This window comes from Manduca sexta, chromosome 20 (assembly GCF_014839805.1).
Source record: "Manduca sexta isolate Smith_Timp_Sample1 chromosome 20, JHU_Msex_v1.0, whole genome shotgun sequence".
Lineage (NCBI taxonomy): Eukaryota > Metazoa > Arthropoda > Insecta > Lepidoptera > Sphingidae > Manduca > Manduca sexta.
In genome coordinates this window covers 5,259,620-5,287,130 of record NC_051134.1, presented here as the reverse complement: position 1 = coordinate 5,287,130, position 27,511 = coordinate 5,259,620, and the positions used below count along the sequence as shown (strand labels likewise).

Below are 27,511 nucleotides of genomic sequence, written 5' to 3'. Positions count from 1 at the left end.
GTTAAGTTCGGCGGACTTACAAACCAGCGTTTAGCTGTCCGGATCATAGGTAAATATTGGAAGTTTGGGTCGTTTCCCTAACATTGATTTCTACATGCAAGAATACCGGATTTGATGACAAAAATGTTTCCGATGAGTAATAGTTTACAAAGGCCAGTCATTTTCCAAATCACAGCGATGGCTATCATTTGTAAGTTAATTAATATAAATAAGGCTGGACACTAGCTATTAAGACGGAGATTTTATTCTTCGGGTCGTCATCACTTAGGTAGCCATTGAAAGGCTGGTAGGTTAGCTAGGCTCATGTCCTCACCGGTGAGGATCGCGACGCGTTATCCCTTTATTTCCCCCTACCTGCCAGCCCGAGCTGGCTACTTTGCTTCGTACCTTGTATTCTTTATAAATTTTATCCCTAATTTTAAATGTTCATAGTTATATAACTAACTTTAATTGCTATTTAGTAATAATCATTATTATTCTTATACATTGTTTTGACGTATCATAAGTGCAACTTTGTTCGCCCACGTGATAAATAAAGTATTGTATTTTTTTATATTTTCATTGTTTTTCCAATTAGGATGAACGCACTATCTGAATGTAGTAATTTTATTTGTTAAGTTTAATAGATATTCAGGACTGTTTGTAACAATACATTATCGCCTTGTGGTTACACCTGTAATGGTATGTCTTTAAATTTAATATATAGATAAATAAATGATTGGAAATTGCAAGCGATACCTGTCGATAAGCATATAAAAATTAAAGCGAAATCGAGTTGAAAGCTAACGCCTCCGATCATATGAAATACGTTATGAAACATTTTTGACATAAAAAAATTTACACTAATTGCTTAAACGGCTGGATATCGGCTACCATTCAACAACGTATTGCCAGTACAATTAAACTATTTTACGGATTTTATCGCAGTTTTAATTATTTTAGTTATCTCCCGACGTTTTGAAGACTGCAGCCTTCATGGTCACGGGAGGTACTGAGGTGTTGTTCATCCGCAAAGTTACAATATCTACCTACATTTTACAATTATATAACTTTTTAATTTTTTTAGCTGTTGGTAGTCCGATCCACGCAGAATGAGCTCACAGTGTTTTGAAGTCTGGCAGACGGTCTTTGGGTTCCGATTTAATTAAATGTAAACTGGGATACCAGGCTTGTGCAAGCTTCCAACAATCTTCCCTATTGAAATTAGAATTAGATTCGTGTAAACATAAGAAATCATAACGTATTGCCAGCCTTAGGCGCCTACAAGCATCCTGCATTACAAATTAATTTATTCTTCAAGTAGACGTTATCTGAAACAAAAGTATGTTTTTCGATAATCGATTTTATTGCGTGCTAGATAAGGGAGATTAAAATAATCAAGACTCGTCTTTTAAATATTATGGATGCACATCGCAGTGGTTATTTAGTAGTGTTGTTGTGAATACATATACAGTGAGTATTTTTTAAACTAATTATTAAATATTAATTTAATATTTATTTATTACGACGTTTTGTTTGAAACATAGTCAGTGGGACTCTTTATTTTCGTATTAGTTTTCCGGATAAAAATCAGCTTATAATTAGAACTTGGCCGATACGTGTGCCAAATTTCATTCAATTCTACACCGCTTTCTGTGTTTACAGCTTCATAAATATTCGCATTTATAAATAAAGTAGGACTAACTTAAGGAGGATCATAACACCTGAATTCTAGAATAAATTTGTTAATAATTTCGTAATTTAAAACCATATATCAATAAATGCTGTCCGCCATTTAACATCACGCATCTAAAGTAGATATTAATAATTTCATATAATTTAATTGGTACCAAAGTAGACAGCGTGATATAATTTAGTATTCATATTATAATAAATAATGTAGATAGTACTAATTTAATCCACATTGTAAAATAACGCATGATTGATGACAAAGATTGAAAGAATAAGAAGAGGATGAACGAAAGACTGGTCACAATAGTTAAATTTATCGAATGAATGTGAATGGTGTGACTGGAAGATGGCGTTTGATGATAAAATAAAAAAGGGCACGGCAGGAGTACCCGCCCACAACTACCGAAAATTCATAAGTATGAATGTGGAAGATGTGACAGAGGTGTGTCAAGTACGTATCATATGGTGCACCGTAGTTTTTGTCTACCCTCATGGGATAAGGCAGTGGGTGTGTATGTATGTGCGTTTTTTTTTTACTATTTGACAGCGTTCTTCTTGTATTTTATTTTACATTTGATGAGTATTTATTTAAACGTAATAAAGCAGGGGACTCCAAAGGTCGCATAAGTTAACACAAAACATAGCTCTGTTATCAGCAACGACTCGTGCCATACAGTGTACAAAATATATAGACCTGATTATAAGCATATCTAATCGTGTTAATGGGCTAATGCTATTTGTCAACTGATGAGGTCCTGGGTTTGATTGCCTGTTTGACAAATAATTATGTAATATGGAGAGAACTGTCGGCTATGTTCTTGAAGGTAATAAGGTTGGCGAACCGTTGGGGCAGTAGTTAGTAATTAAACTTCTATTGATCATATAAGGACCGACGACCTGGTGAGAGTCGCTAGAGTCCGATGGATGAGGGCGGCCCAGAACTGGTCCCTATGGCGCTCAATGGGGGAGGCCTATGTCCAGCAGTGGACGATTCCCGGCTGAAAATCGGTATATCGACGGCGCACGTGGCAGTGCATCAATTTTCAAGCATGTAATGACCAGGTTTAATTTTTACAAACTGTCTGATGTCAACTACCTCTAGGAGAGTACATAAACGTCAAGTAAAATAGCAGTTTTATTTATTAAAACAGTTTTTAGAACAAATTTGAAAATTTCTAATTCCGTAATTTGAAGTAGGTAACATTTTTTTTTTTATTATTAGATTTCAAACATTATATGGTATTCATTACCCAGATATTTATTTGGACATCCCCTGAAAGTAGGTATGCCATTTATTAAATAACATAATGACGATAAAACAATAATTTAAATCCGACAGCAATACAGTGTCATAAATTTTAACCGGATTAATTTATCTAATGTCGTAAATAATTATTGTTATAAAACGTTATTTGTATCAAACGAAACGCCTCGCGACACGTTTTATTTTAAGTTCATAAGTTTTTATATAATTTATTTATTTATTAACATAGGACAGTCAGTAGTTGTTACAATATTAGGTACATTATATTTTTCCAAAAAAATATTTAAAAATAACATCTGTTTAAGGCGGTCACAACATTTGCGAAACATTAGCAATTTTTCATAATGACAAGAACACAATATAAGAAAACAAAAATTAAAAATGGAAACCTTGAACAAAGAACACAACTGAGAGGTCACTATATGCAATTAAACTACTAACAGTTTTTAAATAACCACGTAAATTACATTAGAAAACAAAAATCAAAACTAAAAGGAACTAAAATAACTACATAATATTTTGTTTTAGGTTATAGTTATTAGAAATTTAATCAGACAAATGATGAACTGCAATGCAATATCAATTCGCCCATAAAGTATTTCAAAAGAGTTTTGATATGCATTGCAGTGGCGAAAGGTGAAATTTCTGATAGGGAACTGGACATATACGTACATAGATGAATGCGGTCTACAAATTGTTATCATGATAAATAGACTCTACGTAATGGGAACTCAGCAGGAATCGGGTTATATGGACCTTGGTGTGTACTGTCGGTTTTGGATAACACTCCTGGAGCTCTATGCAGATTAGGTCTCTCACAAACGAAGTTTTATGGAACTGAAAGACGCTACCTCATGCTGATTTAGTTGTACAACGATCAAGCTGACTCATGAATGCCGGCAAAATTATTTGATTAGATGTACCGAAATTCCTTATCACATAACTAGCTTGTACACATTATTTCGTGTATCTATGAGTTTGTCTAAATCTATCGCCAATTTGTTATCTATGTGCGGTTTAAAAACGTACTAAACACACACAACATCACGCATTTATCCCCGAAGGGGTATGGATAGGAGAAACCAGGGCACCCACTTTTCGCCAAGTGTGTTCCGTCCCATGACGTGATAGGGAGCGAGCCTATCGCCATATCGGGCACAAATTCCAGACTCCGGGCTGATACTGAACAGAAAAACCCAAATATTACTTTGTCCGACCCGGGATTCGAACCTAGGACTTTAGAGCGCTGTCGTACCATGCATGTAGTACATCTATGCCACCGATGCACTCAAAACGTACTAAGAAGCATCAAATAACTTGAGCGAACCATGCTATGGAATAATTTCAATAACAAGATGCATTTATTTGTCAAGCATATGTATGTCATTTAACATTGGAAATGCAAATGGATGTAACAATAAAAAATATATGTGCCTTAAGTCCTGGTCTAGAAGTCTTTAATTAATAGATAGCTACTATTGGTTCTCGCTCGGGCCATTCTAAAAAGGACTCTATTAACCGTCGAAATGAAAATATTAGGCAAGTTACACGTCCCTACATTCAATATTGGGTCTGGAACAAGTGTTCCTACACTGGACGCAAGCCAAACTAATAATATTTGTACTGAAGTTAGAAATGTCTTTTGGTTTTGCAGAATTTTATTGGGCAAGATATTTTTATACCTTCTGCTTTTCGCTCGTGGTTCTGCTTACTTAAAAGTCATCTAGGACAATAATCTCACTGTGAATTATTTTATGATAAATAGACTTTTAAGATTTTGGACTTCAACTACTAAATGTCCAATGTCAACCAAATCTAACCACCAGTTGATGAGATTACTTGTAACATCTAAACTTCTTCACAAACTTTTACAAGAATTATAAAATTTTCATAAACTAAAAATTTCTGTACGTGATTTAGTACACATTTTTACTACTTAAACGTAAAACAATCAAGAATGTACTGCCAGGTTTTAAGAATAAGGAATTGACAGGAATTATTTACCCAATTTAAAAAGTTTATCGCACATTTAAGATAGAAACAAATTCAGCAAATTCATCATCATCATCCATTTACGCCCAGGGAGAGGCAGAGAAGGGACCAGGGCACATATTTTTCGCCTTGTGTGTTCCTTACATCACATTACAGGGGGCGAGCTTATCGCCGTATCGAGCATATATTCCATATTCCAGGTTGATATTGAGCAGAAAATTTCAATATCATTTAAATATTTTTAAAATTAATAATACATAACGTAAGCAATGTCACAATAACTGAGTTGTTGCATCACTCACAATGATAGAAATTAGTCAAGATATAATAATTATTATCATAGATAGTACAGAAGATCAATACCACAGACCAATACATCATATTTAGTTTTAAAATATTTTGACTATTATACAATCTCAACAAATTCAATTACCTTACAATCTTATTTACAGCAAATTTTCCTCAATTTTTCCTAACAATTAAAGAATATTAATCCCTACTAATCCGAAAATGTAGGGCATATCGTTTGAGCAATTTATGCTTAGGTAACACCGACCATCAAGTGGATTTGAATTAAGACTATCTTATCATATTGATAGAGAAAACCGGCGTATATTGATAATATTTGCGGGCGACACTAGGTAAATACGTTCTATTAGAGATTACCGTTATCGTTAACGCATGAAACTTTGGTTAAGAAAATAACAATTGGGTATAATCCGCCATAGAAGCTTTGGGTAATCCGATTTTCTGCCTATTGGTGTTTAAGTGGCGACAATTATCTGGGAGTTGTTTGCTATAAGCCTGATTATTGGACATTCATGTACATTAATTTAAAGTGATGCATTAACCTAGATATAAATAGTTATACCATGTCCAATGTAAAACTTATGTTAAATTAAATTGACAACCAAATTCTAATCTTAATCTAATACATATTATAAGTAATGTTTGCCCTAACCTAATTAATTAATTTTCTTTTATTATTATACACATCAAAATTTGCATGTCAATAAATTTGAAAAAAGTTGATTGATCAGAAATGACTATTTAAGATTCTATACTGTACCAACTTTTTTGCAAATAAAGGATTTACTATTACTATTTACTATTTAAAACAACATCTTAGATCGCCGCTTCGCACCGCAAGAAACAGTGTTGCGCTACAGTGCCGCACTACCCGTGTGGTACCCTTTATAATAATAATATCAGCCCTGTATTATATACTTTGCCCACTGCTGAGCACGGGCCTCCTATACTACTGAGAGGGATTAGGCCTTAGTCCACCACGCTGGCCTAGTGCGGATTGGTAGACTTCACACACCTTCGAAATTCCTATAGAGAACTTCTCGGATGTGCAGGTTTCCTCACGATGTTTTCCTTCACCGTTAAAGCGAACGATAAATTCACAAAGAATACACACATGATTTTTTAGATAAGTCAGAGGTGTGTGCCCTTGGGATTTGAACCTGCGGACATTCGTCTTGGCAGACCGTTCCACACCCAACTAGGCTATCGCCGCTTTTTAACCCTGTGGCACTCTTTATCTGGAATATATTACGGTGGGTTACTGCAACTTACCTTTAACGCACCGTGTGGTGTCGTTCGTAAGGAACGGCTGCCTTGGCGGCGTAGATGTATTGTGTGCGCAGTACGACTGCCGCTCTGAGGTGCCGAGTTCGAATTCTGCGTCAGGCTAGCTGATGGTTGTTTCTGCTCAATATCAGCCAGGAGTCTAGACTTTGTGCCCGATATCCATCGGCATGGATGGGCTTAATAAGGGGCGAGCCTATCGAGGCTAGCCTTGCCATCATGGGGCGGAACACCTTGCGGAAAGTTGGTGCTCTGGCCCCCACCTTTTCCTACTCCTTCGTATAAAGAGGCGTGATTTGTAATTATCGAAAGCATGAGGACAAGTTTTTTCTACGGTTATGAACAGACATCCAAAAATTTTGCCCGATAATAACACATGCCTGGTAAAAATGGCTAGAAATTGGAATCACACATTACAAGGCATTAGATTGGTATACATTGTTCACCATATTGTGTAATGAAATGTACTTATGCTAATATTATAAACTGAACTCTTGTCTGTGTGAACAAACTAATTCCCAAAATTACTACTGGGATTCTAAAAATGCTTTTGCTAATAGAAAGCAATTTATTCCTAAGATTATTTCTTATCTGATATATCTATACTCTATACTATTATATAAAGCTGAAGAGTTTGTTTGTTTGTTTGTTTGAACGCGCTAATCTCAGGAACTACCGGTCCAAACTGAAAAATTATTTTTGCGTTGGATAGCCCTTTGTTCGTGGAGTGCTATAGGCTATATATCATCACGCTATACCCAATAGGAGCGGAGCAGTAATGGCTAATCTCAGGAACTACCGGTCCAAACTGAAAAATTATTTTTGCGTTGGATAGCCCTTTGTTCGTGGAGTACTATAGGCTATATATCATCACGCTATGACCAATAGGAGCGGAGCAGTAATAAAACATGTTGCAAAAACGGGGAACAATTATTAGTTTTGAGAGCTTCCGCTGCGTGCGCTGCGTAAACGGTTAAAGTTATGCAACAATGATGTATGACGGGATTGTTCCTCTTAAAAAGTTCTAAAAAAATATATTATAAAACAAAGTCCCTCGCTGCATCTGTCTGCCTGAACGTGTTAAACTCAAAAACTACCCAACGTTTTAAGATGAAATTTGGTATGGAAACAGTTTGAGACCCTGGGAAGAACATAGGCTCCCGGGAAACTACTACTTTTACAACGGAAACTTTTGCCTGAAAAACTTTATAACGCGGGCGGAGCCGCGGGCAAAAGCTAGAACAATATAAAGGGTAAACCCATTAATTTTAAATTAAATTTAACAATAGCAAATTTATTCACTTTATTTGTCAACAAGGGTTTATGACACGTGTAAAATTACAATAAAAAAAGCAATTGCAATTATAAAAACAAGGTACATATGTTAATTATCAGAGCTGATTGAATGTTTCTAATCCAAATGCCTTCAAAGATAAGATAGAAAATGGTAATTATCGTAGCACGTGAAATTAGCTTTCATATTAACTGATTTGAATCAATTTTGTTATCAGCTGTGTATAAATTAGCATTATAATTAATTCCTAGGTAATCCATTATATATCATTATCATCATCATTTCCATGAAATCCATTATATATGCTTAGGTTATAATTTTTATATTTTCAATTAAATAGTTATTTGAATTATTATAATATTACGATTATATTTAATACAGTATAAAACTGCAAAATAATCTATACCTTAATTAGTAACTCCTCAAAACGATCGATATAAACTAATTGTTTTATCGTCAACATTTGCGTGATGATTAAAATTAAGATGTTAAATCCTTCATGGATTAGAAATTTATATTCAAAATTGGTTTATATGATCACCAGTTTTAAAGACAACGAAATAGAGCAAATGAATTAACGGGTCCATTTAATTTCAGATATGTATTCACTAATATTCTTGGCTCTCATCGGAGCGGCGTTTGGTGTCCCACTGAGCACCAACGAAGACAGCACTAGAAACCAAAACCTAGCTGCGCTATACGTCTTGCCTCAGACTTCCTACCCGACGTTCTATGACGTCCGTCTCTTCATCGATCCTGGATACACCGAAGCATTCCATGGAAACGTTTCCATCAGGATAATCCCCAACATCAACATTGATCAGATCACCATCCATGCCATGGCTATGAGAATCGACTCGATCAGAGTTGTCAGTGATGTTAATCCTAATGAGGACCTCTTCTCTGACTTCACGCTGGCTACTGACGACACCCATCTCTTGACTATCAGGCTGACGAGGAACATCACCGCTTTACAACCCCATGTTATCCATATTGATTATGTTGCACAATATGCCGATGACATGTTTGGCGTCTACGTTTCTACTTATGAGGAGAATGGTAGGACAGTGTAAGTATTGATAATTAACTTGTTAATAACAAAAATTAAGTCACAAATTATTTTAAACTCATATAATAATAATCTAAGCAACAACGAAATTAATAATCAGCAATCATTCTTCTCACACCTATATAAAATTAAACTGTATGAATGGATTACCTTGCTTGTCTGAAATTGCGCATATGATGTGTTGAAAAATATATAAAATTTATCAATTATGAATCAAAAGTTTTTTTTTATAGTTAATCTTATTAACTTTTATATTATCGCTAATTGATAATATCAATTAAGAAAGTATAGCACGAGAAACTGTATTTCAAACGAAACCAAATTAATATTATTTAATTTCCAGAAACCTCGTGACATCTCAACTGCAGCCTACTTTCGCCCGCCGTGCGTTCCCCTGCTACGATGAGCCGGCTTTAAAAGCCGTTTTCAGAACCACCATCTACGCCCCAGCGGCTTACGCCACAGTCAGAAGCAACACTCCTGAAAGGCGTGATTCCCTCAAGTAAGTTTATGGCATGACCAGAATGAATGATGATATTTTAAACTAAGACACCAACAAGATATCAAGACTTTCATGTTTGAGGTTTAAATTAGAAATTTAAGTACAAGCACATAATTTTATTGGCTGGTAGCTATATCGGTAATATTCATTGTACCCGTCCGAATAGCGACCACCGTACACGCGATGTAAAACCCGCCCGGCTATCTAAATTTTTTTCGCATTCCGGGATCGTCTTATCTAGATCCGGTACCAAACAAACAGGCATAACTCTGTTAACTGGCGAGAGGTCATCCCTCTTCAGTCGATAATAACTTTGCCATGTCCCTATAAAAGATATATAATGTCATACTTTAAAATTCAACTAAATATCTTCAATCAATTTCAGACCTAATGAGCCTGGCTACGTCAAGCACGAGTTCGAAGACACCCTGGTCATGTCCACCTACCTCATTGCCTACCTGGTCTCCAACTTTAACTACATCGAGAATTCCCAGAACCCCATCTATCCTATTCCCTTTAGAGTCTACTCTAGGCCTGGTACTCAGAATACCGCTGAGTTCGCCCTCGAGTTTGGCCAGCAAAACATGATTGCTCTGGAGGAGTACACCGAATTCCCGTACGCTTTCCCCAAAATCGACAAGGCTGCCGTTCCTGACTTTGCTGCTGGTGCCATGGAGAACTGGGGACTGGTTATTTACAGGTGAGAAAGAGATTCAATACCAAAATACTAGTAGGATGTATTAGAAATATGTTTACTATCGATGGTTTAAGATGATGATAGATAGATATTGATATAGATAGATTATAGTCTCTATAAAAAAGGATTTGATGGAAATCGCGGTCAAAGCTACCATTTTTATTAGCGACACCATATTTCCCTTTTTATTTTCATGAATATAAATATTTAAACAAGTAATCTGTTGTATGGGTGTAAAGATCTTCAGACGCCCCGAATCATCTACCTTATCATCCAAATATTACAGTCCAAACTCACATAGTACGAGAAACGGATAAAAAAATTTGTCGTTAGAAAGAGCGGGGATCTAATCCAGTAAAATATTTTACTATGGGCTATAAATGATGCTACTTTACGATCGTCTTATCGTAAAATTATCGTATTTAGTTCCAAAAGGTCGAAACTACGTAGGCCGAAGACTTTTCAGGAACTGTACATAAAACAGCTGTCATTAAGCCGTAAAATTCTAAAAGTGTGAAATCCTGGTATTCGGCAATATATAGATTAGTTCCAATTGCATCTTAAATATCAAAATACTCCCTTTGCACATATGATTTGTAAATAAGATGATTTCCTTTATCATCAAGATTAAAAGACCCTGTGGTCTTGTAAAGCTATTGTATTTACTTATAACAATAAATCTACCTAAACCTACATCGCATTCTGATAAACATCTACTGACCTATAACTTCTGCAACAATGCCCCGATATAAACATAAAAGGGTTCAGTACTTACAAAACATTAAGGATATTAAAGTTCAGAAGTGCGGCTAATCGTAAATTATAAGTCATGCTATATCGCCACGGTGGCACGACTTCAGTGATAAAGTCCCGACGCGATTCGTTGAGTCTATTTAAGAGCCAGACTCACTTATCTTAATTAACATTGAAGAAAGTATGAAAGTGAACATAATAATCAGCCTAATGCAGAAGTACTATACCTTAGTACAGCGCAAATATTGTTAATCTGTAGTACTAGACTTAATAATAAATAAATATAATCAATTAAATTCTTTATTTCAGACAAAACAGATCCGTTGTATTAGTAAAATAATAATTACTTAAGGACTAATGTTAGTATCAGAACAATAATGATTTTGTTTCGTGAAATGTGGAGGATGAGAGAGGAGAAATTTATCCAAATTTAGGTTATCTACACGAAATGCCTTATGCAGCAAAGAAAAGCCAAAAGACAGAAATTTTAGTAGAATTACGAGTATGGTTTCGTTGAATATAGGTTTGAGGTTAAAATTTAAAACTCTAGTTTAACAGTGACATATGAATTGTGGATGATGATGATGATGATGTTCTGACTCTTCATATCAGTTTCATATGAAGCTGAGGACCCTAGAAGAGCATACATATTTATTTATTCACATTGAAGCTAATTAAACTAATTTTTCTATCCATAGATTCTTTAAAATAATATTTTAGAATACGCATACTTTAAAAATTAAACTCGTTCAAAACATTGGCCAATTTATTACAAAATTTCAAATAGTTTAATCTGCAAACGTAAAATTTCGCAGGCGAATTCACAAGCTTCCGTCAAGAATAACTAGTAAAAATCCCAATCCCAAGAGAATTACTTTGATGCAAGCAAATCTGCGAGCAAAAGCTCGTAACTTTTCCAATGATAGACTAGCTTCTTAGCTTCAAAAGCTTCCTATTCAAGCTCACAAGGGGTTGGTTACTTACTCGTTCGTCTTCATTGATCATTTGTCGTTCGAGATTACACGTCCGTTTCTGTTAACGTGTTGGTTTCTGAGATATATTTTACCAGCGAAACGTCATTTGGGTTCCATTTGAAATATTTAGTTTAAAATCAATAGCTTGCAGCGTCTTATTTATGGATGGTCTCTCATAACGGCGTCTTGTCTATTGGCTTAAGGCTGTCATTTTCACGGAAATAGGCATATTATAATATATTCCCTATTTGACATTAACATTTAACTCTAGACGCTTTTATATGAATCCTGATACGTGAGCATTCGTCTCCAGAGCGTAGTTATTTTGCCGTACTCAGATTTAAAAAGACTTATTACAGTATACAAGTGGCGAAAGGTCCATGTAACCCGATTCATGCTGGCTTAATTTATGTAGAATCTAATTATCATTAGAAAGATTAGCAGAGCGCATTTATGCACATCAGTACCTATGTGTTGTGTCGGGTTCCCCTTCGGCAAATTTCCCTTTCGCCACTGCAATACTAATTAATTTAGTTATGATGTATTAATATAAGTTTTTAATATTATATATTTTTTTAAATCTACTCACAAATAAAAAAGTTAATACCAAACAAGAACTTAATATCCGTTCTCACTCCGTACATAATTAATTTAATTAAAACTTCCGGGAAGAGAAAAAGTACCAGAGTTTTTCTAAAAATGATATTACCGAGGTAAATACTCAGTGGCTGGCTCTTAAGTGAAAGCAGTAGAAAATAACGAGCTCTTTTTAAATTAGCCTCGAGTGGCTTGATAGCGTTCTTTATGAGAAATTCTACCTTTAAACACTCCCGCGACTGTATCATGAATGTCAAAAAGACGTGAGAAATTGTGATGGAATGTTTCCACATATATTATAATTCTCTTTGATGGAATGTCACCGACTTTGTGTTATATAAGAAGGCGAAAATAAAAATGATAATATTTCAATGGCGTCAATATTGACGCGAACCGTGTTTAATTTTGTTAATGAAAATACTAAATTAAAGTCAATATATACAAAAATCAATAAAATAATTACGTAGTCTCTTCGTTGGTACTAAGATTACTTCTTTTAAAAATCAACATTTCCCGTACGATATATTAGTTTCAACAATTTCAGATGCAAATATTCACTACAAATTACATATTTTAAATAGATATATAAGCCATTGCCTTAGTTGATGGTTATCAAATCAAACTTAAAAATATTAAAGATTATTTATGATTGCTTTTCAGAGAGGTAGCCCTTCTCGTAAGGGAAGGTGTGACGACAACGTCGGTGAAGCAGAACATTGGCAGGATCATTTGCCACGAAAACACCCACATGTGGTTTGGAAACGAAGTCGGACCTATGTCCTGGACCTACACTTGGCTCAACGAAGGATTCGCTAACTTCTTTGAGAACTACGCTACTGATTTTGTAAGTTACATAGTTATTTTTATTGAATTCTAAAACTTTGTTAGCCATTGAACTAACCACACTCGTCTTTCGAGATATTAGATGATATTTTGACATGCCTGTTACTGTATTCTAGATAATATAGTCTGGTTTAGATTCATAACTACAATTTAATATCTTCTAATATCTAGAAAAGTCATAAGGGCTTGGGAATGATGCAACACTTATTACATTATCAAAGAATTGTACAAACCAAATTGCCAGACTCGAGAATATTTCACACTCCAATAAACCCTGAGTATTCAAAGTCTGCGGGAATCGCTTCTCCTGCAATTAGATTATATTTTTGTTCGTGATAAGGATCTTTGTTAAAATAGCATTAAACATGATTAAAATAAGTCTACAACTTATCCAACAATAACAACTAAGGCTAGTAACCGGTATTGAAGAGAAACGAGCGAAGTGACAGGACATAAAAATAAATACTTCATAGATGCCAGTTCGCTCTTCCAAATGGGCGCGCTTTATTTATTTGAGACCTTATTTCCTTATTTCCAACAAAACACATAAGAAAAGAATAAGTTTGATGTAATATTTTCACACCAGGTCAGGCCGCAGTGGCGCATGATGGATCAGTTTGTGATCGCCATGCAGAACGTGTTCCAGTCAGACGCTGTTCTAAGTGTCAACCCCATGACGCACCCGGTCTATACTCCTTCCCAGATCATCGGTACTTTCAACGCCGTCGCTTACCAGAAGTGTGAGTATTTTGATGAACTCATCAAAATTGTTTTTCAGTTTTAAAAGGAATTTTATAGAAACTGTATAGTCTTGAGTTGTTTGCATAATTTTCTACCTTGAAAATTAAAAAAACGATTAGTTAACTTTTACGATAAAATTAAACATATTAAACATATTAGTCAACGTAAATCAAGATTTAAATCTAAGGCGAATAGAAATAACAACTAACATAATGTACCGTATTCTAGATAAGTCTATTTTCCGATGTCCTAAGGGCGATCGGGTGGAAGGTGATCTGAACTTTAATGTAGTAACCGTTATTTATGGATTGTAGATTCTTTATCAATTTCCACTCAAGTCAGTAAAAACAGTCCATTTTGGCATGACTGATAATGCAAACGATTTCCGTTAGATCATAGATATTTACATTTTTTTTTTGTTGAGTAAATAAATCTCGTGTCAAAATTTAGGTGACGAATGATTCATATCGATTATCGAGTCACGCGAACGTGTTGTGGCTAGAAAATAAGAGTTATTACTTGGCAACTGTTTGTTCGACAGACCCTTTGAATTAGTAGTTTTCTTTTATTTATTTTCGGGCGTTCTAATCGAAGGAATATATTGAGCCTACAACTATGTTCATACCCGGTTTAAATATAAAAAGCATTTTAAACGTACCAGAAAACCAAATTCAGTGTCTCTCTGATGTATACTCTTAAGTATTGTATTAAAAGAGCCCGTGAAATATTTTTTCGCGACAAAAGGAGAAGCTATAATATATTCTTACCTACCTTTACTATAATTCAAACTTTCCACATCGACGTTAGAGTAAATAAATAAACTTATCAGCGGAAATATATGACATAATGGTAGTTGTATAATACGCTGTGACAGATCCAGCGTATCCGACAACCTAATCAGTATTCTTAATGCCATTCATAATTTCAGTTTAGGTATAAACATAAGTCGAAAATTGTTTTTGAATCCATTTATTTCCTGTGGTATGAATGACTCGGTTTGGCTGTTTTTATACCTTGAAAGGCACGATTTGAGGCGTTCTACCACAAAAATACAAGGTGAAAAATGTTCGTAGTCAATTTTAATGTTAGACCGCAATATTTTTATTGCTTTCTTCAAATATTCATAACGCATATACGGTAGTGGTATTATATTTTATCCTAATGTTTGGCAGTAACGTCTGGGGCGCAAGCAGCTCGCGTTATTTAAAACGACTTAATATGCACGCACTTAATAATTGTTGTAAATCAAAAACATTAGTATAGAATATTTAAGCCTTAACGATTAAGGTGAATTTATAAGTATATAACCTCATTCCATTATCCAGGAACGATTAGGAAGAAGCTCAAGTATTTTATCTACGTTTTTGGGCCACAATTCGCAACCTTGATATAGCGTAGTGGCCTTTATTGTTCACGCGGCTTCGTCCGCGTGAAAGAATTTTCCGGAATAAAAGTCCCGCTATATATTTTCCCGGTATAGAATGTAACTTTGCACCAAAGGCCTAAAAATATCTCCATAGCAAATTTCATCGATATCCGTTGGGTAGTTTTTGAGTTTATCGCGTTCAGACAGGCATAGATGCGGCGGGGGACTTTGTTTTGTAATATATATTTTAGAAGTATTTATAAATAGTATTCCGTCATATATGTTTGTTGTATAACTTTAACCGTTTATACAGCGCATGCAACGAAAACTTTCAAAAGGAATACTATTTCCGTTTTTGCAACATTTTTCTACACTGCTCCGCTCCTATTGGTCATATGAAGGTCATGTTATATAGCCTATAGCCCACTCGATAAATAGGCTTTCCAACACTTAAATATTTTTCAAATCGAACTAGTAGTTCCCGAGATTAACACGTTCAAACAAACAAACTCTTCAGCTTTATATAATAGTGTAGAAGTATAAATTATGTATAGTAAAATTGAAATTTTCAAAATTAATATATAAGGCAAAATTAACTGAAGCTTGCATAAAAAATAATCTTGAATGACTTATGTAGGAAATAAATTTTCAATATTAAAATTCTAGAATCTAGCCTTGATATATAAATAAACATTTTCAAAATGTCTCTAGCTACGCTTCCAGGCACTTCATTATTGTTTTTTTTTCAGCTGGTTCCGTTATTCGGATGTTGCAGCATTTCATGACACCTGAGATTTTCAGGAGAGGTCTGGTTATCTACATCAAAGCCAAGTAAGTTATCTTAATAATTGTTAATCTTATTCATTCTATACTAACTATAAATTAATTTTATTTATCTAATCGATGAATATAATTTTTGTTTAATTTAAACTAGAATGTAACTTACCCCACTTATTCCGTCTTTTATATTGAAATTGCTATAGAGTTCAAAATCCTAAAGCAAGTTTTGTTCACAGCTCTCGCGCCGCTGCCGCTCCCTCAGATCTCTACGTTGCCCTCCAACAAGCCCTCGATGAGTCCAGTCACAGAATCCCCAAACCCATCTCGACTATCATGACTGAATGGAGCACTCAGGGAGGCTTCCCTGTCCTCACTGTTAGGAGGACGGCGCCCAATGCTGACTCCGTGTTTGTAGCCCAGGTAAATATTAGATTAGTGGAATTTTTCAAATCTCACATTTAGTTTATAGTAGATTTAGGGTTTTTACATTTATTTACTAGATAAATTAACACAGAACCAAAATAGTGATTATTACTTATGACAAAAACTTTACTAATTTACAAAAGAAAATAATTTGAATCAAATTAACAAATAATCAAGAACACAAAAATATAGCTAGCGAAATGATTGCGACCGTCCGTCCGATCCAACAATTAATGATAGCTGAAAGTGTATCGGCGACGCAGTGGTCCGCGCGAGCTGGCCATTTTAAACCAAAGAGGATATAATCCTACGTTATAGTTGCAGCTAAGCTACGCCTCCCGGTCTTCTAGTAATATTTTGCTAATTGTAGACTATTATAACAAGATAGATATCAAGGAAAACTATAAATTTCTTCTGTATTTACTATAAAGCTCTTTTTAATTTCTAAACGGAGATCAAACTCTGATCATCGCCGATATCGTATAGAAAAAGCACTAAGCAATTGACTTAATGACATAGCTTATTAACATACTTGACAAACTTCATATTTTAGTATCGTTTATGAGTTTAAAATTGAAATTATATTTGCGAATTTATTTATAATATTTCCGATAACCTCATGCTCAACCATTTAAAACAATCCTTGTATAATCTAAGCCAGGTGTTAAAACAACTTTATCGTCGTCAAATATATTTTTGTTTTATGTCTTTGTCGAAATGCAAACCATTTAATTAACCATTACCTTTCTCTTCATACTTCTAATTCCTTAAGAATTTATAATATGATATCTAAGAAATTTAATTTGTGATATTAATATAATTTTATACTTAATGTAGTAAATGGTCTAGTTAGATCATTTTCTTTTAATTGACTTGTTTTAATTGACTTGTCTATACATTTTAAGCAAATATGCGATAAAAATAAATAAAATTTAAATTTAAATTAATAACTCATTAATTTAAACAAATTCTTTGAACTTACATCTAAATCTCAATTACATGATACTCACGCCTATAACAAATCCAAGTGTAACAAAAAATGTAAAGAGCGAAGCAAAATTATCTCTCATTCCACTACACAAAGAGATTTTAACTCTCGTTAAAGTTAATAAGCTTGTGTTGGATGAAGCCGACGCGACGGAACCAAGTACCGGAATGCTGACGATTGAAATTCGAGGATTATTACCAACACGACAAAAACAATTTCTTCCCGTTTAATTTGTTCGTAATGGGACAAAATTGTGTGTTAACTCAGTTCATGAATTGTCACTGTCAACCTTCGAGAAATTAATTTAAATTACGTTAAATTATTAATGGCGTCTGACGATGATTGGCACTTTGTAATGATTAATTCCCACTTGCTTGAAATTTATCTTATTCATTTAATAATTACTACTGTCACATTGTGTATAATCAAAGTAGTTAGTAATCCTTCTTTCTACTACTTTCATCTATCATTGTAATTAAGGTAACAAGCCAACTAACTAGTCATTGGAGAATGGATATACCTTATTAAGTTGTTTTATTTTTAGGAACGTTACCTCACCGACCGGTCTCTGACATCCACTGATCGCTGGCACGTGCCTGTAAACTGGGTTATATCCTCAAACGTGAACTTCAGTGATACCAGCCCTCAAGCCTGGATCCTGCCGACCTTCCCCGCCACCGCCGTTGACGTTCCTGGCCTCTCCAATGCTGATTGGTACATCTTCAACAAGCAGCAGACTGGTGAGATAGCTATTGTTTTTTTTAAATAATTAAGATAAACTATAATAATTGAAATCGTTATCCAAGGATCCTATCACGTAAAATAGAGTGCATCGATAGCCAAATCATTATCATAAGAAATATAATTAGAATAGGAAGTCTACTTATTAGATGGCAAATATTGTTAATAATAGTCAATTAATATCTTCATGACCCTTGATTTGTTCTTGTCTTAGGCTACTACCGTGTCAACTACGACGTCGAAAACTGGGTCGCTCTGGCGCGAGTCCTCAATAACTCTCACGAGATCATCCATGTCCTCAACCGTGCTCAGATTGTCGACGACGCATTCAACTTGGCCAGGAACGGACGTCTGGTAAATATAATCATTTAATTATTTACATTTGGAAAGAAAATCCGTAAAATCAAATCCAATGGATTGCTGTAGTTGAAAATGTGGCACACCTATATCATTGAAACTTTACTTAGGCTACCTGTATTTACCTGTCAAGAATTGAAATTTTCAAGTCCTCGGATTAGCTTCCATTGATAAAGTCCATAACGAACGTTGTTACTGATTCAAGCAATGATAAATTGAAGACATCGTTATAAATGTACGATGGCGTAATTTATGGAAGTCAGATCTCAAGTTTGGATTACGATAAAAATTTATCAAGACTTGAAGGCAATATTATTGCTACTTCCTTTCTAAGATCGTAGATACTGAAATGCAGAAACGCTTCGATACTATCTAGATAAATGAAGTTCCTGACTTTTATTCCGGATATTACTATACAAATATTTTGGAAGACAACAGCTAGTACCTCATGTTCAATCCATTAACATCTTAATTTTATAGTAAAACAAAAACGCTCACTAAAATGCAGAGCCGTCCATATTTGGTCGAGGAAATAAAGGTCTGTGCCGGTGTTGGGGAGTCAAAATAATACAATTATGTCGGTAGGAATGAACTTAGAACGCCTATGGTCATTACAAGTATTATTGGGAATCGATTAGTCTATTTGTTGCTGCAAAACTCGTAACAGGCGTAGCCATGAATAGCCAGCATACTGTAATAGTTGTAATTTTACAATCTGCCTTGTCTTTTTATTGAGATCATTGGCAGTTACCAGTTGGAACGTAATCAGCGGGATATTTACTAAATCCTAGCCTAATCGACATTTGATAATATTGAAAATACTGCATACCGCAATTAAATTGTAGTGTTATTCGTATACTCAAAGCCGTTTTTAAAGCCAATCAAATTTTACAATCAGGATCGTCGAAAGAATGAACGAGGCAGATTTTAAAAGAATGTATGAATTTGTTGATGGCATTGCTATTTGTGATCAGTTATGGCGTTTCATTGGAGGAATGTTACTCGTCTCTTTATTCACAAATATATATATATATATATTTTATACCAAAATTACGCCACTGCACCTAAAGGTAAGTAGAGTGGGGTCTAATAGAATGTCGACTGACGAGGGATGATTACGTCTCGACAGTTGACACATTTATGCTGGCCTGTTGGAACTGGATATACACAGGCTGATCCCGGAACGTGACACACTTACGTGGGTCGCTATCCAGGCGGATATAAAATATACAACCACCAGCAAATGGCATACTATTGTTATACGCGAACGTTCCCAATGAGTTTTCAACTAAAAAGTATTGTGTGTAGACAGTGGTAGTCCTAAATGGCGAAAACAAAAAAAACAAGGCCCAGGGCGGTTGCCCGGTTTGCCTCTTCCTAAGCCCGCCTCTGTGTGCAGAAACAATACCGTAAAATGTATCCGAAGTGCTTCCGAGAAATGCAAGGCAATTTCAATATTGAAGATAATTGGAGTGGAATAAAACAGTATCATGGTTATTAACTACAGTTTGCGAATACGACACGATAGTAGCTCGGGTTTTGGTTGTGTACCAATGTATGAGAGAGGGAGTTTGGAATTTCAATCGAAGGAGTTCAAGCTCAAAGAAGTAATGACGAGTTTCTTGTCTTGATGAAGGAATTTAAGATATGAGAGGTCTAGGATGGTATAGAATCGGAATTTGGGCTTATGCGATGTTCAGGGAAGGTGAATGAATGAATCTTCTAAATTATTTATAAAACGATGGGTTTAATCTATTTAAAGCATTAATTCACAATTATAATTATCTTTTAATAATCAATATTAGCGGTTTACGAACGTTACGGTATATAAGAATCTTTGTGTTATTATTTCTATGGAATAATTTAAATTATCATAAAATTAATTTTCGGTTTACCAGTGCTTATCGTTTCTAACTTACACCATCAGTCTGAGTCGAGTTTAAACCTATTTTGATATACCTGATGCATTAACAACCAGCGATCCACTTACTTTATTTGTATTATAATTGATACAAAATTTTCTTATATTTTGCAATCACGGAGGGAGTAATTGTGTAAGTATTTTTTATGAACTTTTTAAACGAGCATGACAAAGCGCCTCACAGTGCCTGATAGACAGAGAACTAGGGTCAAGATAGAATGTTGACTGACGTGAATTAACACAATTATCTGTAACAGTATAAGATATTGTAACCCAATTCTACAATTTTTTTTCTTTATATAAACAAGTGAAAACTCGTACAGCAATCAAAACTATATTTATTTGGGAGAAAACAATTACTTAGGAGACAAATATGTATACATCACACGGGGCTAGTCGTGCGCGCCCTGTCATCCACCGCCACCTTTTGACAGAGTTCACACGTAAGCATCACGTCATCGGGAGCCAATGGCAGTGCGTTATTCGTACGAGTCCGCGAAGAGCTCGAGATTTAAATCGAAAGCGGATACCTTCGTTACATTTATTTATTTATTTTTCTCACACACAGTTATTACAAAAGTATTCCAATGCGACAATGTGGGGTACCTATAATTAATTTAAAATTAAAAAACAATCATAAACATTATTAAAACATAGAACAAAATAACTTAAAATTAATAAATATTAATTGTTAGGTGTAACATAGAATAAATAACAAAATCTTTGCCAATCCACTCTACTTACATGACAAAATATCTTTTTTGGCATGTACCCCATTAATGGTTCTATGGTGAAAGCCGCTTTTGCCAAGATATATGAATGTGATCTAAATAGATCTCACTAGCACACCCACAATACTAAAAATGTTAACCTCATCATCACGACCTAAAAGAGGCGAACCTATCATAATATCAGATACAAACCCAATCTACACATATAATAAAGAAGTAGAACCCAGTGTGACTGTACATTGAAAGAGAAGAAATAAAAAGTAAGACGATAACTAAATAAAAATCAAAGATTTTTCTGTTTGGTAGCGCATAACTCCGAAACTATTAGACATATTGTCATGCAGTTTTCACAGTTGGATAGAGTGAGAGCAAAAGACACCTTCTAAGTACTGGTACATTCGCAAACAGTTTTAAGTTTGTTAACGTTTTATTTTACGCATTTTCCAGCCCCATAATAGTGTCGCCCGGAGTTATGCCACTGATTTGCACGTACTAAGTCGCGAATACATCTAGTAATAAATAAATAAACCATTGACATATATTTTACCAACTACATATATATCGATGAAATCAACTGATTTTTTTCGAGTCTAAATCTACGATATATGTTCATACACAAATCGGTGGCAACCACACAGGTTTCGGGGACAAGAAACACCTTAGTATAAAAATAGATGAATCAAATGAAAGCCAAATAAACCTTCCCTCACTAAGTAATAACTCCCATATCTCGTAATGAACAGCAAAGATCACAACCCTGCAAAATTAGTATTCCTTAATAAACATCAAGATAACGTTCATGTTATCGACAACTATATTATTTTACTGAATATTCAGCATCAGTATCAGTTTGCGAACCAAATCGAACCGGCCGAGGTAGTCTAAGCAAATACTCGTGCTATCGAAGTTCATGATATTGGATGACTGTCTCGGTGACGTAGTTGTACTGCATACGCGGTACAGCGCTTTGAGGTGCTGGGTTCAAATCCTGGGTTGACCAAAGTGATATTTGGGTTTTTTGCCCAGTATCAGCCCGTAGGTAGGAATTTGTGGCCGACATGGCGATAGGCTCGCCCCCCATCACATCATGGGACGGAACACACTTGGCAAAAATTGGGTGTCCTGGTTGCGCCTCTGCATACTCCTTCGGGAATAAATGCTTAATGTGTCTGTGTGTATGACATTGGATGTTTCGCCTCGGAAATTTATTTTATGCGGAAAATCTGTAACATCACATGGCTTTGCTACTTCGTAAATTGCACGAAGAGGTTATCTGTTACTGACTATGTGATGTCGTTGTGGCTGCTGTTTGATAAATTTATTTTGCTGTCATGAAACCCGGAATAAACATTTCGAAATTATAAAGAATACATTTCGTAAGATAACCCGCCAAGCTGCAACATCTCTCTTAAGTCTGCACTAATTTGGATTAAGTTACTTCGCATCACGTTTAGTAATAACCGAGCTAGAAGATAAAAACTTAATAATGTTAATGAAATAATTTGATAAATAAATTTGAGCTGATACTTTCAGCTCTCTACCCATAAAACCCGTCTACACGGCGATATAGGCCTCGGATTTTTTTAAACTATTAGTTTTTTTATTTGTTCAGCTATTTTGTGACCTAAGAGTCTACTTCGAAAAACGAAATCCGTAGTTTCGGCTGACGGATCGCACGTTTTGTTACTACGAAGTGTTACGGATCCGATGACGGATTCGACAGCGTATCCGATCCGTTCATTGCAATATTTCAAACATGAAATTTGTAAGAACTTATAGGGCTTCGCCATTCCTTTTTAAAACCACCTGCGAGGACAATGTTCCACTTCTTTCTTTCAAAAAAGAAATATGGGGAATTGATGCTACCACCAAGCTAAGCTACAGAACCGTGACGAATCCGAAGGAATTTGGTAGTAAAGTTAAATCCGAAGTTCGTCATTTCTTCGTTTCGGACCGACGTTTCGACGTTCGTTTTTCGAAGTAGACCCTAAGCTCCTCACGTTGGATAGGATTAATTATTCAGTATTTATTATAAGGTACTCTAATGCTAGTATCCTAACGTACTATAAAAATACCTATATTTACAGCACTACAAAAACGCCTTCGAAATCTCAAGATACTTGGAGATGGAAAAAGATTACATCCCATGGGCTGCTGCCAACCCTGCCTTCAACTACTTGGACATCGTCCTTAGTGGCGCCAATTCCTACAATCTGTACAGGGTAAGTTATACCATAAAATAATTTCCTTGCTTTGTTAATATTAATAATAATATCAGCCCTGTGTTGTATACTGGCATACTGCTGGACCTCTACTACTGAGAAGGATTTGACACCACGCTGGCCAAGTACGGCCTAGTTACCCTCAAAATTTCTATAGTGAACTTCTCAGGTTGCAAGTTTGCTCAATAAGTTTCCTTCACCGTTAAAGCAAGCGATTTCACAAAAGATACATATGATTTTTAGTAAAGTCCTCTGACTGTCTGCAGACCTACAAAGATTCGTCTCAGCAGTCCATTCCAGGCTCCTAACTAGGCTATCATTAGTAGGATACTGCTCTAGTTAATTTTAATGATCTGACATGTGACATCCATTGAAAGAATATTGCTAAAAATTTAAATAGCTCCGAAACGTACGAGATTTCGAATTCTGCAGCTGAATTAAACTCCCTTAAGAGGCTGGTTGTGTGTTTAAGCTAAAGTAAATAAATGACTTCTGATGTATTGAAAGCAAAAGAACCGCACGATGAAAGTATCTAAAGTGTTAAACTAAATTTTCTTTTTAGTACTACCTGCTCAACCTTACTGCTCCTATGTTCGAGGACCTTGGCTTTGATGTGAAATCTGGCGAAGAGTTCGTCACTCCTTACCACAGGAACATTATTCTGGACATTAACTGCCGTTTTGGCAACCAGCGGTGCATCAGCAGGGCCCAGGAAATCCTGCAAGCTTTCAAGAATAACCCTAGTAAGTGTTGTTACCTAATTAGTTTTTTCCAGGGAATTTGCTTTACTGCTTCGTACCTAAAATTCTAGTCATTGATAAAATTTACTTTTGGATTTGTGTATTTTGTAACGATATTGAGTCTTCACTGATTCTATTACCTCACCGTCTAAACTCAATAAGTTAACTACTTAGGAATAAAAACATAACATTTTTCATTTAACACTTACTAAGTTGTATAATTTAAGCACTAACTTCATTAATATTATTGTTTAAGTGTCTTATAACAATATCTAGTAAATATCGGATTCTCATTTAGTAGTTGTCAACAAAAAGATTGTTGTTTCATATCTTTTGCTTGTAGCATATATGATTGAACATCATTTTTGTAACAAAAAAACCCAGTCATATCTACGCTCAGAGCGTGGTTTAGGTAAACACGAACCATCAATCTGAGAAGATATTACGTCACTGCTTCTATGTAGTATAGAATAAATAGAAGCAGTAAGCGATATAATTAGAGGTTATAAAATATTATGAAAATAATGTAGTAAATTATTCCGACTTCTTTGAAAACGCCAAAATATTTATTATGTTTATTATAATATATATTACGCCAAAATTCTTTGCTAGTTTTTTTATAAATTTACTATTAACTCTTGGTCTCTCGTGAATCGCCGGCGAGCCAAGACAGCTACATGACATTTGCGTGTGTCACGGGATTATAACCTTATATACTACATATATACTACATAATAAGGTTATTTTTCCGTCACACGCGTAGCTGTCAATGTTTGCCGGCAAACATTCAGCTACCTCACGGGTTAATATTTATTATGGATCTGAGTATTTTAAGGTTGTTAAGTATTGACAATATTTAATACATCATAACAAATATTCTCAAATATATCAATATTCGGGTGTGTAATATAAATTTATTTATCACAGACCAGCGCCCCAACCCTGACATCCAGACCTTGGTCTACTGCTCCAGTCTACGCGCCGGTAACGTGGAGAACTTCAACTTCCTCTGGAACATGTATCTAGGCACGTCCGACTCCAGCGAGCAGAGCATCTTGCTTAGTGCCCTGGGATGCACTAGCAATGCTGAACGTCGTAACTTGTAAGTATAGGAACTGCTGCAAATATTTCTTTGGATTAATTTCTTTTCTTTTCATAAGATTCTGGTATTGTACAAGGTAAAATTATTTTCCCAGCTATCTGAACCAAATCATCGATGACAACTCTGCAGTGCGAGAGCAGGACAGACACTCAATCGCCGTCTCCGTCATCAACTCCAGCCCTGAAGGCATGAACGTCGCTTTGGACTTTGTCGTTGAAAACTTCCACAGAATACAACCCAGGTATACACCATCACCATAATGTACGATCATTAGATATTATAAGATATAAAAGAATTTTACTATACGTAATAACAAATTAAATTAAGAAGTGAAAAATGCTTACCTGTTTTACTGGTGGTGGTAGGTCTCCCAAATGTGAGAGTCCGCCTGGGTAGGTACCACCGCAATGTCAATTTCTGTCGCCAAGCAGCAGTGTGAAGTCGCCGTTGTGTTCCGGTTTGAAGGACATTGCAGCTGGTGTAACTACTGGACATAATGAGACTTAATATCTCACGTTTCAAGATGGCGAGTGCAGTAGAATTCCAAAAGTGGTTCCTAATTTTTATCGGCGGTCGTATCGCTTACCATCAGTCGAACAGCAAGCTCATCTCGTCATTCACAGCAATAAAAAAATGGAAATCAATACATATGGTATTTATACGATTCTGGTGTATAAGTTGTATGCAACAAAACATTTTGTCAAATAAATCAAAGTGTTAAATGCTCAGTGACAAGCAAAGAATTTGATCAAAGTGTACGTTGAGATAAGATACGTCAAACTTTGATTTATCTGTTCATACTTTAACAGAATATACTGCAAACAGCGCAGTGGCTATAATAAACTCTCCAATTTTTTTGCAATCCAATTGTTATCTGTATTTATCGAAGTATTTTGATCTCATTTCTATATTAATATATGTCTTTTGTCTTTAGGGTCCAGGGCCTTACAGGAACAACCAACATTCTGAACACCTTTGCAAGACGACTGACCACAAGCGCTCATAATGAAAAAGTAAGTTTCCAATTGCAATTTATGACACAATGCATTTTTTACGAATTACGAATTTATTTAGCGTTTTAGTTAAATGTAAATATTTCTTTTTTACCAGAAAACGGATGTGCGTGATTGATTTGAAAGGAAATTAAAGGTTTTGGTCACATTTTTCTCAACTATTGTATCTTCGTGTTTTACACAAGGAAAAACCCAAAGATATCTGAATTACAAATGTTAGATGGATTACTAAATTATATAACATAATAACATCAGCCCTGTATTATACTGTCCCACTGCCGGGCACGAGCCTCCTTTAACTATTGAGAGGGATTAGGCCTTAGTCCACCACGCTGGCCTAGTACGGATTGGTAGACTTCACACATCTTTAAAATTCCCATAGAGAATTTTTAAGGTGTGCAGGTTTCCTCCCGATGTCTTTCTTCACCGATAAAGCACGCTTGCTTTATCGGTGAAGAAAGAGCAATTATCGCTATAATTCACAAAGAATACACACATACATAATCTTAGAAAAGTCAAGGTGTGTGCGCTTGGGATTTGAACCCGCGGACATTCGTCTCGGCAGTCCGTTCCACAACCAGCTAGGCTATCGTCGCTTACTAAATTATACTCTATGATATTTAAATAAAACTATTTTGCCCGTAACCATGAAGTGCAACGTCTTCCAAACGTTGGGAGAAAATTATAATATATAAAAAACCGTGATAAAATCCAAAATCATCATACCCTATGATTTAGATTCTATCATTATTAGCTGTAACACAAAATAATATGGCATTATTTTTCTACAGATCGATGAGCTGGTCAGGCGACACGAGAGCATCTTCTCAGCCGGAGAGCGTGCGTCCATCGCCGCTATTAGAGAGAATATCGCAGCCTCCATCGCTTGGAGCAATAGCAATGCAGGCATCGTCGAAAATTGGCTGAAAGAGAATTACGGGCCACCCAGTGGCGCCAAATCCTTAACCGCTGGATTACTTGTTCTCATCTCTCTCTTTGTGGCTATTTTCAATCATTAGAATTTACTTATTGTAATTTTATATTTATTTTATAATAATTTTACGATAAAATATTTTTATACTTAATTTTATATTTTTTATACTTAATCTACTAATTTGTGTAAATAAAATATTTATA

At 35.2% G+C, this 27,511-nt stretch overlaps 1 protein-coding gene across 1 annotated transcript; it reads left to right on the top strand.

The window, feature by feature from the left end:
* Positions 1–1,313: 1,313 nt before the first annotated feature.
* Positions 1,314–27,511, top strand: LOC115449131 (aminopeptidase N-like). The gene is made up of 16 exons (XM_030176857.2): positions 1,314–1,452; positions 8,412–8,883; positions 9,227–9,385; positions 9,771–10,085; positions 13,067–13,250; positions 13,836–13,989; positions 16,106–16,187; positions 16,373–16,556; positions 18,092–18,287; positions 18,503–18,642; positions 23,385–23,519; positions 24,082–24,262; positions 25,187–25,361; positions 25,456–25,602; positions 26,296–26,374; positions 27,166–27,511. The coding sequence occupies exons 2-16, from the start codon at positions 8,414–8,416 to the stop codon at positions 27,391–27,393; spliced, it is 2,829 nt and encodes a 942-aa protein (XP_030032717.1). The 5' UTR covers positions 1,314–1,452; positions 8,412–8,413; the 3' UTR covers positions 27,394–27,511.

Bases quoted from the DNA above. Each gene is read 5' to 3' on its own strand.
- LOC115449131 (XM_030176857.2), top strand. From the start codon at position 8,414: ATGTATTCACTAATATTCTTGGCTCTCATCGGAGCGGCGTTTGGTGTC. The intron at 9,386-9,770 runs GTAAGTTTATGG...AATCAATTTCAG, and splicing joins GAAAGGCGTGATTCCCTCAA to ACCTAATGAGCCTGGCTACG. The intron at 16,188-16,372 runs GTAAGTTATCTT...TTTTGTTCACAG, and splicing joins GTTATCTACATCAAAGCCAA to CTCTCGCGCCGCTGCCGCTC.